The 15509-nt window shown below is 47.0% G+C and overlaps 1 protein-coding gene across 1 annotated transcript in view; it reads right to left on the reverse strand.

Moving 5' to 3' along the window:
* Positions 1-15509, reverse strand: part of HYDIN (HYDIN axonemal central pair apparatus protein) — a gene marked incomplete at both ends in the record, with an annotated part of 136703 nt that overhangs the window by 60537 nt on the left and 60657 nt on the right. Inside the window, 5 exon segments of the mRNA XM_080352011.1 lie at positions 1136-1449; positions 2200-2343; positions 4085-4228; positions 6143-6398; positions 8685-8923. Of these exon segments, the coding sequence (XP_080208137.1) occupies positions 1136-1449; positions 2200-2343; positions 4085-4228; positions 6143-6398; positions 8685-8923 (1097 nt within the window).

Raw genomic sequence — 15509 nt, forward strand, 5'->3', positions numbered from 1 at the left:
CCTGCCCACCTCCCTCCACCTGCTTTTGCAGACTTTCCTCAGCATTTTAGGGTCTAATCTTGAAGGTGCTGTGCATCAAGAATGGCCACACTAAAGACTTGCTCTTACTTGGTAAGACCCAGCTGTGAATGGGCTTCCCCAGTGTCCAGGTCTTCTCACCCCTCCTCATAGCAATAGCTAATTTCCAGTCCCCAATAGGTCATGTCCTCTGAAGCAGATCCCAGTTCCCCAAACAAAACTGTTTATTGATGGTCTCTATTATTTGTAATAGCACTTCAATGCACAATGGTTAACTCTGCTCGGTTTCCTGGGGCATTATGGAAAAACCATTTGCTACTGCAATTAAAACTGCCCTGACTAGACTTTTGTACTATTTGGAGAGGCCACAGACAGAAGACTGGCTAGAAATGTGTTTATAGATGTGCTGCAGCATGACTGCAAGGTTACTCCTGGGCTTGGAAGCTACAGGCCAACACTGGATGGCCCTGGCTCCCCAGAGATGCTCAGACAAGTGCTGACACCAACATCTACAGCTGCACCCGAAGCCACAGCAGAACCTGCCATTTTGCTGTAAAACACTACATGGCTGTTTCGTGAATGTGCCGTGTAGATGGAAACTCACTTCACTAAGGTGGTGTTTGCCTCAAGCCACAAAGGTCTGAGAAAGCAGCTTTCCACACCAGCTTTCCTTCCCAGGAGAAGCAGTATGGGCTACAGCAAAGTAGCAGCAAGAGACTGGGACATCAGCACACTGTTCAGGTGACAGTGCCTGTGTAGATTCTTAGCATGAAATCACAACAAATAGGGTTGGCAGGGAAGGAAAAGAAGGCACTGGGACAAGTAGGTATATCGCGTGACCAAGAATGGGTTTGTAGCTCCAGAAATAGTGACTCTAGGTTATGGGCTATGCAAAAAGTGTTAGTAGTATGTCACAGCTCCAGCTTGGGTCCTCCTTCCCAGCATCAAAACCACGGAAGTCACCTACTTCCTGAGCTTCTAGCAGGTGTTATTTCCACATAGGAAAGTTGAAAGTAACTTGGCAGATCCCAGGCAAACCACCACCTTGATCTTCACGAAGTACAAACAGGACACCAAAAGGAAAAGAGCTTCAAGGAGAGGGCAAATGTGCACATACCTCATCTGGCTCACGTGGCTCTCTGTCAGGAACGACCAGCAGTACTGGACAAGAAGTGGGCTGCAGTTGGTCATCTCAACGTAACGCACATCTTCAGTGTCATTCAAGATGCAGCCAAAATCCAGGGCCCTGGTCTTGATATGAAGATTCGGAAAGTAGACTTCTCCCCGAATGGTAACCTGCTCCTCATGAGGATGCTCAAGAAACTGTATTGTCAGAGCCTTCTCTACCACCCTGATATTCAAATCCTCTTCATGAGCAGGGTTAAATCTGATGGAGAGATGAAGTTCCTCCCCTACCTCCAGCTTCACAGGCTGCAAGGAGATGAAAAGCATTAATCACCAGTGTGATGAAGTCCCAACGTCTGACAGCATGAAACGTGTAAATGTTCAAAGTGTGACATCTGCATAGGCTGCTCAGCTCATCCTTAATTTCCTTCACAGTGTGCACCTGACTGAAAGCACAACACACTTGTCTGAGACCATCTCAGGCTCAGATCTCTTAGCATCGATACAAGAGGGACATAAATATTGTTCTGCTGAATTCTGGATAACTCCTTTATCCTCACAGCACAAGTGACACAGCATTGCAGCCTTCCTCTTGCACAGGTCAGTCGCTAGCATAACACAGAAGTTGAGTAGAGTCTGTGTCCATGTCCAACACCTTCCACTGACAACAGGGCAGGTGCCAGGCAGAGGCTGGAGGAGCATCCTCATCCTTTCTATAAGCAGGGCTGCCCTTGAAGAGAGCAACCTGCTCTTGAGGTTATCTGAGAGTGCCTGCTGGGGAGCTGGGATAGCTTCCAAGAGACCTTCACTACACAGCTTGCCCAGACCTAGTTGTCTGCTCCCCTCTCCTTATGTCTTAGAGATAGGAAGGATCTCCGCAATTCAGATGATACTTTGTTCCCTTCAGCTCCTCGTTCCAGATCTGATTTAGTTCAGGCCAGTCTACTACTGACTCTAAAGAATAAACTTCTCTATTAGAGGGTCCCCCAACAGAAACATACCACCACACTCCTCCCACTCCAAACCCCACCAGCAGGAAGGTCTGTGATTGCTCACCTGAACATCTGCAGGGAGGGGCTGCTGGTCCACATCACAGATTGAGAAGGGTTGCTCTAAGGCCAGGACAAGGCTGAGTGGCAGGGAAGAGATGTTTTTTAAAGAAAGAGGCTTGTACTGAAGAGTCAGGACATCACAGGGTTGCTACAGAAACAGGAGACAAGGGGGAAAAAAAAAGCAACCTGAAGCAGCCACGGACCTCCTTTCCCTTTTTGATGCTTTTCAAGTTTTGCAACGCTGGAAGTGCATACATCTCTATTTACTATTTTTATTAGTTTCCACCATTCTAGAAGGCTTTTCTCAAAACATATCAGATGTTATTCATGTTTAGACATCACAGCATCCTCAGGGGACAGGAAAACAGTAGTCTCATGTACAGATGAAGGAATAGGACCCTGAGAGGAGGCAGCTGCTTGAACAAGGTCAAACCAGAAAGTGAACCCAGACCATTTGTCTCTGGTTTTGTATCTATCCTTGGGCAGAAAACATTTTCCTCTCAGCTACAGTAATTTCTTATAACCAAATTGGCTCCAGAAGCCTCATAAAAGCAGCGAGTCTAGTCAGAGGAAAAAAGCGAGTAGGATTTAGCTCATAGTGGAGAGCCTGCAGCAGGCTAAGGTTCACTTTGAACATTCACACACACATAAAGCCAGCTAGAAACCTCAGCAGTCTGGTCACAATGTGTCTCCTGCTGCCCCTACTACAGTGACAAGGCACCTGTAGCCTCAACGCTAAGCTCAGCCTAAGCTATTTCTTCCTGTTTATACATTGCTCTAGGCTTCCTGTATGGTTTATATAAACTAGACAGTGTTTGGGAAACTAGTTCTGGATGTATTGGATATCAAACAGCTGCAGTGTCATAGCACTCAATAAATCGGAGTGCATGGTATCAAGCAGACCACAGGCAGACATCAGGGATAGCTGAAAAGCTTCTAATTAAATCTGAACTGCCTGTTCACAGGATTTTGTGCTCCTCTGGATGCCTGGGAACTGGAGGAGAGACTCGAGGGCACAGAAACTAAATAATGAAATATCTTCTCATTTTCAGACACCTCGTGGGAGAGAGAAAGATGATGCAAGACTCAGGACTCAAAGACTAAAGGGCACCTGCTTTGCCCTGGTGTTACCATCACTGCTGCTGAAGGACCTTTGCGAGTCGTTCGAAGGAGGTGACGCTTGGGGAAATGCAAAGAGCTAGCAGCGATACCAGCTTCAGAGACAGCCCAGAGAGACAAGAGATGATTGTTTTTCCTCATCAGCCTGAGGATTTGACAGCCATCTCAGCTTTTCTCATCTTTCCTACAGGATCAGTGTTCAGACTTCACTGTGCCTTGGAGGATCCTCAGAAATCTCCCTTTACACTGAGTACAGAAACTGGTGTTTCTCTAAAAGTGGTCATGATCCTCCTCAGTGGAACAGCTGTAATCTCATTTTCTGATGAAATTAAACAGTCCCATTTCTAAAAAAGTTCTCACTTATTTTACAAAGGGTCTCAGGAAGGGTGAGGACAGGTTTCAGCATCGCTCAGCTGCAGCCATCCGCTCTCCCACCTGCAGCCCCAGCACACGAGATGGCTGCACGAAGCCACCCTGTTCTGGTGGTCCCACACATCTCACTCCGTGCCCTTGGCTCAGCACCTCAGCTCTGTCTCCACATCAAGAACGGCAGAATACAGCTGAAGAAAATGGTCCCAGCTCCAGAGGAACAAAATAATTCTCTCAGTGTTAATAGCAAATGCTTGGTCCTGCTCAAATCAATAGCCAAAGTCCCATGAACTTGAAGGCGGCGTTTATCTTCCTCCTTTGAACACAAGCACACACACCGCCCATGGGCTTCTAGTCACCAGCCATGCTATTCAATGCCAAGATACAATCCAGAGACTTACCTTCTCCACCCGGAAAGTGATTTCTCTGGAGGACATTTGCAGAACAGGAGCAACAAACTCGCAGGTGACATCTACATGCATGATCTGTACCTTCCCCGCCTTGTTTCCCACAATGGCGTGACACAGCAGCCGCTCCTTCACTACCTGTGGGCACGAGTCACTTGTTACCTGACAGCTGCTGGCAGGGCACCCAGAAAACACACTGCATTTATTAGCCACCCAACCATGGACCACCATATTACTGCCATAAAGTCACAGTGAGTTTTCTCAATAGCCCCCCCCCCCTTTTTTTTTTTAAGGTGATGCTTATTTATTCTGCACTTAAATGTCTGCAATGCTACACCCCAACATCCACAAAATGCACTTGTAAGTCATGTACTGTCTGTGTTGTAATAATCCTTGCCACAAATGATTACCTTTTTTAAGTATCCCACTGCTAAGCATAATGCTAACAGAAAGCTGTAGGAACTGATTAAAAAGATATATAACTATATTAAGGTAAACAGGTAATAAAAGGGCCAACACCAGCAAACCCTCACTTGGAAGCTTGGTGGAAAGGATGCACGGCAAAAACCCAAACAGCCAGCCTGCCTTTGGGTAAAGAGGGGATCATTCCTTCCTAGCAGGCACTGCTCTTCTAGAGCTGGTTTTAAGGAAACTTCACATGGAAGAGATGTCTTGCATTTAACATGAAAAGCCTCTCATTAAGCTAGATGCTCTTACATTCAAGACTTGTTCCTGATTTCTAACTGTATCACCTCCCCAAAATCCTCCCCTCATTTATCAATTCCTCCTGCTGGTACAACAGCACAACTCAACTCCTCAGAGCCAGCAGCCTTCAACATCATCTGTGTTACATGTGCAATGCAGGGAGTTCAGCTTCTGACCAACATGAAGCATATAAAGTTCTCAAGATCCAAGGAAGGTGAAAAGCCCACTCCCTGGGTCTTGGCTTTAACTCCAGGAGCCAAGTAGCCACAGCTCTGCCCCTGGATGCCCTTTCAGCTTTCCAGGCAAGACGCCCCCACAAGCACCCTAAACATTTTGTTCCCTTTCTGGTACCTTCTTCCTCCTCTTCAGTTCTAAGCCCAAAGGTTTTGCTGCACATGGACAGTCCAAAGATGAGTAATCAAGTCTTCTTCAAGCTACCACTGAGGCAGTCTTTTAAAACACCTTTCAAAACTCCTATATCAGCAGGAGCTTAATCTGCTTTTTTTTTTTACATTCACTTAAGCATCTTTGCCTGGCAATCCCAGAGCCAGGGAATGCATACCAGGGATAGCTGGCAGCTTCTCTGCAGAGTTGGATTTCTCCCAGAATGAAGGGGCCAGGGAGGAGAACACCCAGTAATCCTGCTGAAATCCCCCTCTCTGAGCTGCCATCCAAGGGTGCTGCAAGACCTGCCTGCCCTTAAGTCACCAGGGCTGGCTGAGATACTAGGGCAAGCTGTTATGGAAATATTGACAAAAGTCAAGCTGTCAATTATAACGATCCCTGGGAACAGTTTTTCATGTGGAAAACATCACTTTGATTATCAGAGCTGGCACACTGTGCTTTTTTTTCTCCTCCAGGACTCAGTGCTAGACAAGCCTGCTGCCCATATTTGTCTACAGAGGAAAAATGATGCTGCTCCCAGACACTCCCTCCCTTCACAAGTGTTTTGTTTTACTTTCCACTTCCCTCAGATATATTACTTTGCATTTATTTACTTTCTGCCTGTACTCCTAGTTTAAGCGTAACTTATGTTCTCTGCCCTTTCTGTCTCAGCACGTGACACCTCAGAACCTGCCATTTGCCCCTGAAGTGGCAATACTTCCTTCAGCCCATGTTTTGGCATCAGCAAACTTGGGTTTATGGTAGCTATAGAAACACGAAAAAGCCTTAGCAACTGATGGTGGCCAGCAAGAGAAGCACCTGGTGCTGCCATGGTAACTTCTTGCATTTTAAAAGAGTTTCTTGAAAGCATTTGCTCAATTTTTCAGGCAAATGTCAAGGGGCTGCAGAAGCCCCAGTGGAGGGGATCTGGTGGGGAAGGCTCAGGCTTTGTGGGGACCTCACCTGTGGAATGCTGGAGGAGCCTTCCAGCATCATCTCCATTGTCTTGCCTGGCATCAGCTCCATTCTCAGTGGTCGAAGCTTAAACACAGGGCAGGCAGGTTTGGAGCTCTGGAAGGAATCTTTGCCCTTGGTGTTACTGATGGCAGGGAGACTGTCACGCTGGCGAAATGGGGCAAAACCTTCTGTTGTCCAATAGAGCTGATGGGTGCGCCGTCCTTTGTTCGTTATCTTGAAGTGGTAACAGCAGGGATCCAGGCTAGAAGAGAAGTAGACATGGAAAGTGTCACAGGAACTGCTATTCCCCAGCGGTCACCCAGCTTCAGCACCCTGATGGCGTTACCTGACTGCACACTCAGCAATAAAGCCCCCTCTGAAAAGGCTGACCTAGCCCAAAGCTTCAGCAAGAGCCAGACCTTGGTTGCCACTAAGTTTATCACCATCCAGCAGCTGGTCTGTTTGCATACAGCAAGGAAAAGCTTCACGAAGAACATCATCTTGGTTGCCGTGGACAGAGCATCACCAGCCTTGGGTGCTTAATACTCAGAGTGCTTTTCCTGAGGTGTTTCCTGCAGGTTTCGCTCCATCAGACACGAAGCTGGCCTGCCCTGGCTGGAAGTGGATGGAGGAACAGATTCCTGACCATTTCACCTCCCCCTTGGGAGTTGCTGCCTCAGCTGGTTTCCTCTGAAGATGCTATTTGGGAGCTGCAGGGTACAGAGACTCATCTGGCAAGGCCACGGCCCTGGCACACGTTATCTCCCTCATCCCTTAGGGACCAGCCAACCCTCATCGCCCCAACATATCGCCCTTTGCCTGAACGGTGCAGATGGTTTGTAATTCAGGAAGATAGATGCACTGTGAGAACATAAGATCAACAAAAGCTTCCCCAATACAAACACAGCAGCAAGACCAGGTCCCAATGAGGAGGGAATGAAGCAACAGCAAGAGCTGAATAACTACAGCGAGACATAAAACAAATATTCAATGGAAATTGATTCCTCCATCTAAAGAAATACTAACTGCAGGCTAGTCTGGAGTAATTATTTTACCCTCTATAAATCTGAGCATGACCAGAAAACGAATTGTTCCTGGAACAGTTATTGTCTTTTTGAAAGGTACAGAATATGTGGCTTACAAAACGCACAGGTGCCATAAACAGTTGAATACAAACACAGAAGTGACAGGATAGGACAAACAAGTGTTTGAAACAGACCGTTACAAAGTGATGTATACAAGTTCAGTATGAAATGGTTTATGTTGTTGACAGCAACAGATGAAAGCTTGGAACAGGTCTGGGTAGATGCAGAATTTGTGGCTCTGGGTAAGTCCAACACAATTGAGATGTTACCCGGGCCCCATCTCAGCTCCCTCAGTGGCAGCTCTGCAGCCCACGGCAATGACAACAACTCCAAACTGAGCCTGCAGAGCTGGGGGGCAGTGTATGGTGACATGACATTGTCCCTTGCATTGTATAGCCCGTTTGCAGCTGCAGAGCATAGGAAACGCTGGAGAAGCGCCCATCTCCCTGCAACGTCCTTGCTTAGGTAGATGGCTTGTGGGTACATATTTAAATCCCTCAAATCTACCCTAAAGATTAAGGTATCATTTATCTGCCCTTTCTACCCCAAAATTTATGTATCAGAGCACTGTGGGGCTTTTTCGCACCCAGGGAAAGGGATAGGCACCTCAAGAAGACTCTTCTTATCCCAAGAGGTCTCACGCTCAAAGCAAGCAACACTTGAAAATCCACATTTTTCTGCTATTTGCATAATACACCTGTTTTCAGACACATGCATAAGAATCAGTGAATCCCCCACTGCAAGCTAAGCTCTTTCAATTAACACTCCCAATTTCTCCTGCCTGACATCAGCAGACTTCCTCTCCTCTCACTTAGAACTGACGCTCCAGCCACCCTCTCTCGGCCGCATCCTGGGCTGCTGCTGTGGCATTGACAGAAGAAAGAGTGAGGAAAGCAGGTGGGAGAAATGAGGAAAGAGTGAGTATATCTAGTGAAGAGCAGCCCAGCAGGGGAGCTGCAAAAAACAAGTGAACTGCGGAATGATACAGGGCTAAGACAAATTCTGCTGCTCCTCCAGGACTCTCAGGCAGAGGGGAAATAAAACAGCACCATTAATTTAGTCGAGGAGTTGCTAACAAGCTACCACCACGGTTTTCTGCTGTTGCGAGATGATGCTTCACAGTGAGTGGAAAAGCAAGCAACATTATTGCAGAGGGAAATATGTTTATGCTTGTAATGGAGCATTTTTCAGCTGGAGGCTTCTGGGACCTGCTGTTTTCCTCCAAATCTTTATTAGATAAAATGAGGAAATAAATGTATTATAACTAAGGGCAATTCAGTGACAATTTAGCAACTGGTTTCCATTTTGGTGGCTTTTGAAGATACCTAATGACTTTCAAATAGCCAGAAAATGTTTCTAAAGGAATTCCTGAGGCTTCACTGCATTCCCAGGACCTGGAGGCCTACAGCAAAACTCCTCCTTGCTGAGCCCACAGGAGAAGTGGGATCTGAAAGATTCCTTACCTGAAGTGGGGTCCCAAGTTGAGCGCTGGAGCAAAGGGCTTATCTGTGACAATCGTGGTGCCGATGCCAACAGCACGGACGGGGATGACATACGTGTGGCTGTTCTCTATGAATAAGTTCACCTCGTCCTTGAATTTCTCAGTGTCATCCAAGTTGGCTATGACAGTCACAGACACCTCGGTCTCGGGAGGAATCACTCCTTTACTGGGTTCAATCCTCCAGCGTGAGCATTTGCCAGTCTGTAAGACAAGCCAAACACTAACTTAGGTTGGAAACCACGGAGCCTGGTCTCTTGTAGGATGCAGGAAAACAAAGGACTAAAGATATGAGGGTAAAAAAGAGAAAGGCTTAATCTACGTCAATCTAAACTATGATGCCTGGAAACAGCAACTATGCAGGAGCTTATACAACCTCTATTTTACCCTCCTTCAGACTCACTTCATTAACCCAGTTTTGCTCAGCCCAAGGGATGCTCATCCTCAGGAGAAGGCAATTCCCCCTCCAGTATCGCCTTTGGAGTGTGCACCAAGGGAAGATACTTGATCTCTCCTGACTACCCAACAACAGTAGCCAGGTTTGCAGAAAGGCTTAAGGCCAGAGGAAACCAGCCACACTGCTGAGAGCTGGCAGAATAACTCTGACAAACAGGTTGATCAAAACCCCAACACCAAAGACTTTTTTCCCCAAGAGTTAGACAGTGCTTCTCAATAGCCCCTGAAGGACTGAAGCACTTGGGTCTTACCAATCATCAGCTGCAGCAATGCCGTCACCTTAGGAATAATTCAGCTATACATTACTATAGCAGGGCAGGGTTGTTTGGTTTTTTTTTTAAATATAAACCAATGATGTGCTTGGAGGCCTGACAGGATCCAAGTACTGCTTGATCCAGGCACACTTAGCTCAGGTTTCCATCCATCAGGCTGGCAGGACTGAGCTCTAACAGCCAGCCCAAGGGAGAAGAACATCAGAAAACCAAAAGCAGCACTTCAAAGTCATGGTAAGCATTTTAACAACCCAAAATGACCTCTGCTAATGAGGGTGAGAGTAGCTGGAGGCCAGGGAAGCAATAACTGCTGAGCATTGAGGGTCCCAGTAGCATGTGTGCCCCAGCTACAGTAACTCCTTGGGCTGACTGCCCCACATGGGGAACAGGTCAGGTCTGTGTGCCTGCTTCCCAGGCTGGAGCATGCCAAAGGCAGCAAAATTATTCCAGGCACTGGCAAAATTAATAAACCCAGCTCCATTTAATTTGTCCTCTAGAGCTGTAAGAGAAAGTCTTGGAAAGAAAAAAAAAAAGCAGCAAGATGAGAATGGGCTGGAGGAAGTTAGCTGGCACGGGCTGAACACCGAGGCTCTGCTTCTCCATGAGGACCAGTGAGGCTTTTCTCACTCCTACATCTTCCACATTCATTATTATCCACAATCTATTCTCCATTCTTCTTGTTTGGGACCTCATACTCTGTTAGAGAATATTCTTATATTCCCTTTGAGGTCTGGCTAATTATCATTTTGTTTTCTGCACTCCTGACACTCCTTGGTTGCAGAGGAGCAGCGGTGCTCAAAAATTAGGCTGAACTCAGAGTGTTTAGCTAGACAGGAACACAGCAAACAAAGCAAAACCTGTCAGCAGAGTTCTGTCTGCCTACCCAGAGAGACTACAATCACTGAGCCTCCTGAAACCATCCAAAAATCAGCACCAAACTAATTTTTGTCTCGAAGGCCAGTGATGCACACAACCCCAGGCAAGCAAACAGGAGAAGCCTGACCTTGCTGACCACATCGGATCCCACCAACCTCTTCTGTTGTCCCTGCATCCCTTGCATAGCCTCAGAGGCACCCACTGCGCTGCCACCAGCCCAGGGCTACCCGCTCAACACGTTCACACTGAGCTGGTGGGTGTTGGGTTCTCATTGACATTAACATACAGCGTCTCCTCTGATTCATGCTGACACAGGGTAGCTCGCTTGAAAAGGAGACCCGATAGCTCTGCTCCAGAGGTGAATCTGCAAGTCTGCTATCTGACAAAGCTCATTTATCAAAGCTTGGCAACAAGCCAGGCAGTAAATTGTACCCAAGAAACTATTACTGAGGAACAATGATAGGTTGTCTCAACACAGCCAGAGTTCGAATTTCCCAGAGTGACCCAGCGCAGACCCTTCACGCGCTGCCAGGCCACCAGCCCACTCCAGAGCAGCATGATTTGCACCGTGTTCTCATTCCTTCAGTTAGATTTGGTGTGGGTCCAAGGGGCAGCACAGTGCATCACTGCACAGGAGACCTGCCAGGACCAGAAGGCTCTGCCAGGCCAGATGCACTCAGGTTTCTGGGTCAGCTTCTGCCTGCACCCATCCAAGCTGCATCCCAGAGACAAGAAATCTCTTAGAGCCAGGCTAAAACACTCCATCACTTCAGAGACCAAGATCTAACTTGCAATAACATCCCTGCTACTTGCTTATCCCCAAATGCTCTGAAAAATGATGCAATAGCTGTTTGCACTGGATAGACAAAGACAGTGCCTATTTCTGTCCCAGTAGAAGGTTGCACTATCAGACATCACAGTCCCCGAGTGCTAGGCAAGGGTAGGGATTAATCACTTGAAGTTCAACACCAAAATCTTTAGCTTCTCCCAGGACAGATCTCTGTTGTGAATAAGAGCTGCCAAAATTTGGCGATAATGGACACCAGCACGTGCCTGAGACAGACAGCTGGCTGCCCTAAGGGATGACTGAGGAGCCACCACACTCAGTTCTTTCGAAGCTACTTAAAGCCAGTTAATTAAAAGTGACCTGGTTGTTCTGGCCTTGCATAAGTGAAAAAGGAAGCAGAACTCAATGTTAAAAATGCAGCTGTACTTTACCAAGCCATAGCTCTAGCGAGAGAGGATTTGTGCCTTGTCAGGCTGACCCATCACTCCTTGTGGAGGCTGCACATGAAGGAGAAATAAAACCCCATCCTACGTCAGTGGTGCACAGAGATTTGTCCCAGGTGTTTCAGCATTCCCAAAAGGTGGGGGACACTACAATCTTCATTTCAAAGCTCTCTCTTTATCTGTCAGTGGCAGAAAACAGTCCCAAAGCACCATGAGCCTCAGCAGGAGGCAGGGACCAGAGCACGAGGCTGGGAGATGCTCCCACCACCAGCCTCCTCCTGGCACCTCAGCACCAGCATCTTCTCAGCAAAATCATGGGTACCACTTTGGTTCAGCCTTCGCCCCAGAGCACCAGCAAGGGCATGCGTCAAGAAATCAAGAGGCAAAGCATCTAAAGCCAGTAAAAAATAAATAAAATAAAAACAACCTTAAAGTGTGGCACTCACTGCCACTGACAATGGAGCCTAATTTGTAACTCTTAGTTCAGCTAATAGCAGACTGCTGACTGAGCTGACAAAGCTTGTCTCCATCCGTGTCCCTGGTCCACAGCTCACCCCCCTCCCCACTGGGCTGGGGAGACCAGAGCCACTGCTCCACACAGGACATGGATACAGCTTGGCCACATGCTGCCAGCATGACATTCAATAACCAAATTTCTCTGGATTTTCCTTTGGGAAAAGCATTCCGCTGAGTCACTCCTGCTTGTAGGAACATAATTGCCTTGAAGACTTCTACCTTTCTTTAATTTAGTTGGCCAACAGGTGCAGCACAATGCGACAAGCTTAGTTTCCCCAGACGAACAGAATAATAATTTCTTCAATTACGGAAATACAGCAGTTTTGAAAGGGCATGAACTCATATAAGATGCCCCATCCCTGGAGACATCCCAGGCCAGGCTGGACGGGGCTCTGAGCAACCTGATCTGGTGCAGATGTCCCTGCTCATGGCAGGGGTGGCACTGGGTGAGCTTTGAAGGTCCCTTACAACCCAAACTATTTATGATTCTATACCTGACATGATAGAAAATCCTCTTTCCCGTGGCCAGGTTTCAGGCACCTTTCCTAATGTCTTCCCCAAATCTCTGCTCCCATTTTGAGAGCCACATGTCCCAGAAGCTGGGAGGAACACAACCTTCCACCTTCCTCAGGTTTTCATACAACCAGCCACCAGCACAAGACTGCTCACTCTTGGCCCTGAGACTCGTTCATAAGCAACACCTGTGAGTTTTCCGGCATGAACCACCTCTGGCAAAACCAAACTGGGTTAAAATCAACAAATTGATACTGCTGTGTTAGCAAAACATAGCCTTTAAAAACCAAATCAATGGTTTCAGTCTAAAGGTGAGCTTTCAGAGCACCATGAGGCTCTGGTGGGACAGCTCTGGAAAGAGTTAGGCTCATGGATCTTCAGAACTTCTGCTCGTCTTGGAAGATAGCACATATTCAGGTCCAATGCTGTCCATACCCTGGAAAGCTGATTTAACACTCACTTCTAAATAGCATTGCAGATACATTTGAAGGGCACAGCACCGTTTGCCTGTGTCTTGCTACAAGCAAACACTGACAGGCTGGCTAATTATTCAGATGCTCAGGAGGAAAAAAAAAGTAATTTACAGTAGATGTAAAAACCACCCTCTTTCCAATTCTAGTCTGCTCTGACTTCAGTGAGAGCAGTTGCAAAGCGCTACAAACAATGCTGACATACTCTTCAAAGCCTTCCCTCCCCACAGCCAGCACAATTCAACCAGATAACAACAAAATCACCTACCAGCCAGAACAAGAAACAGAATCACTAAAGCAGCATCCCTTTATCAGCACTGTTTTTAAGTTTATCTCTATGTTTTGCTGTCTCTCCATATGGCTGTTTCTTCAATAAAGGGAATGTCGTCAAAAGCTTGAGATAATAAGCAATAAAATTAGTAAATGAAACAAATCCTGTGCTAATGAGGAGAGAAGCAAGTGGGGGAATAGGAACTGCGCGTTCTCTCTTTCCTTATGCTGAGTTTGACCGGGAACCTTTATACGCTGCCTGGAAATGATTTGATTTTCTCTAGTGAAGTCCAGTGAGAAGATAAACAGTTACAGCTTTTTTTTTTTCCTTAAATGAAACATGGACTCTTCTGCAATGCAAGCTCCAGTTAAACCTGATGGCAGCTCATCCCTCGGAACATGGAACGGGACTTGCTCCCCAGGCACCCTCCTGAATACACCACAGCTGGCTGCATGACCACATCTGGCTGCACAACCACTGCTGGAAAGCAGGCAGCAACCAGCTCCAGCAGGAGCACAGGGCTCCAGCTGAGGGAGATCAGGGATCAGGTCAAAGGAGACAATCTCAAACTAGGAAACAGAGCACCATCACCAGGAGAGAAAGGCCCAAGTAAGGTTTTCTCTCTCTTCCCTCATCATAAGGCACCAGGAAACCACCATTTGCCTCTCTGCAGTAGCACATAACAGACACAGCATGGTGGTTATGCAGGCAGAAGAAAACTGCCACAACAAAAATTACACCCTAAGCCTTTTCTTTCCTGATCACACAAGCATGATAGGCAGCTGCCTTCTGTGATGCCGAGAGATGTCATTCTTAGTAGCCAAATAAAAGATCCTTGAGAAGACAGAGACAAAACAAGTATGAAATTATCAAAGAAAGACACTTTTTCCTCTCTGCCTTTCTGCAGGGAGAACAAACACTTCCATTAATCAATACAACTCTTGCACTTGTCAATATGGTAAAAAAAGGAAAAGAAGACGACAGCAGCAGCAAGGAGGGGAAACAACCACTTCTTCCAGCAGGTCACATCAGCCCCCAGCTAACCTGCAGCAGCTCCTTCCTACTGAACTTCTCCCATCTCTTCTACCCACAAAAAAAGCAAACCGTCCCCGTGCTGGATCCAGAGGATGCTCTAACAGGGCTGCCTGGCAGCTGGGAAAGCAACCTGACAAAGAGAAGTACATCAGACAGCCAGGATTCAGTGGATGAGCAGGGGATGACACACTGGTCCAAAGGGTCACAGACCTGCTGATACCCCAGCATGCAGGGATGAGCCAACAGAGGGCCAGAGTATGAAATCCCTACACTCCCTTGCAATCCCAAAAAGGAAACTCAATGCACAGATTTGGAGGTATTTTATTTCTTTCCTTCTGGCAGCAGAGATGCTCAGTGCTGCTCCCTCACAACTCACCAACAAAGAAAAGAGAAGAGGGACACAGGGAGGCCTGTGCACAAGGGGCACTCCAGGTAATTCCTTAAGTCACTCTCCCAAAGTGAAGTCATCTACAAAAAAGCATCTTGGCTTGCTCAGATAAAGCTCTTTTCTCCCACAAAGCTAGGAGGAAAGCTTGACTTGACAGGAACAGCCATTTGCATGTGATGGTTAAGACCACCACCAAGGTGGCAGCACGGCCATCTGTGTTACAGCAATTTCCTTTTCTGTTTCAAACAAGACATCAGCCTTTTACTTACTCTGTTGCTGGCCCTTAATTTAATCTCATTCAGTTTGTTGAGCTGCCAGTCAGTGTACTGTAACATTGCTGATCCAACGCTGCTGTGAAAATTTCAATCAATAGCTTTTTCTTTTGAGTGAGGACCATGATCTATAAGCCTAACTGCAAACAGCCACGGTTTTGAGATTAGCTATCAAATGGGAGACAGGGAAATCACAGCTCACTGTCCTGCAGCCATCTCCAAGCAGAAAATCAAAGCAGCAGCTTTGTCATCTTAGAGAACACAAGGCTGGGGTCCAGGGGCACAAGGAAATGAAGGATGCCCAAGTCACTCACCAGCTGGAGCCAGTTCTGCTCTCAGATGTACATGTGCAGTTCACCCTGACACTCAACTGCACCTCAAATTTTAGTTCAAAAATTATTCAGTCCTCTCTTCTCCCCAACAATAAACCACCAGGCAGCCTAAGGCAGCAGCAAAGGGCAAAACTTCAACACAAGCAGCAAAACAGCACC

The sequence above is a fragment of the Nesoenas mayeri genome (assembly GCF_963082525.1).
Source record: "Nesoenas mayeri genome assembly, chromosome: 12".
Lineage (NCBI taxonomy): Eukaryota > Metazoa > Chordata > Aves > Columbiformes > Columbidae > Nesoenas > Nesoenas mayeri.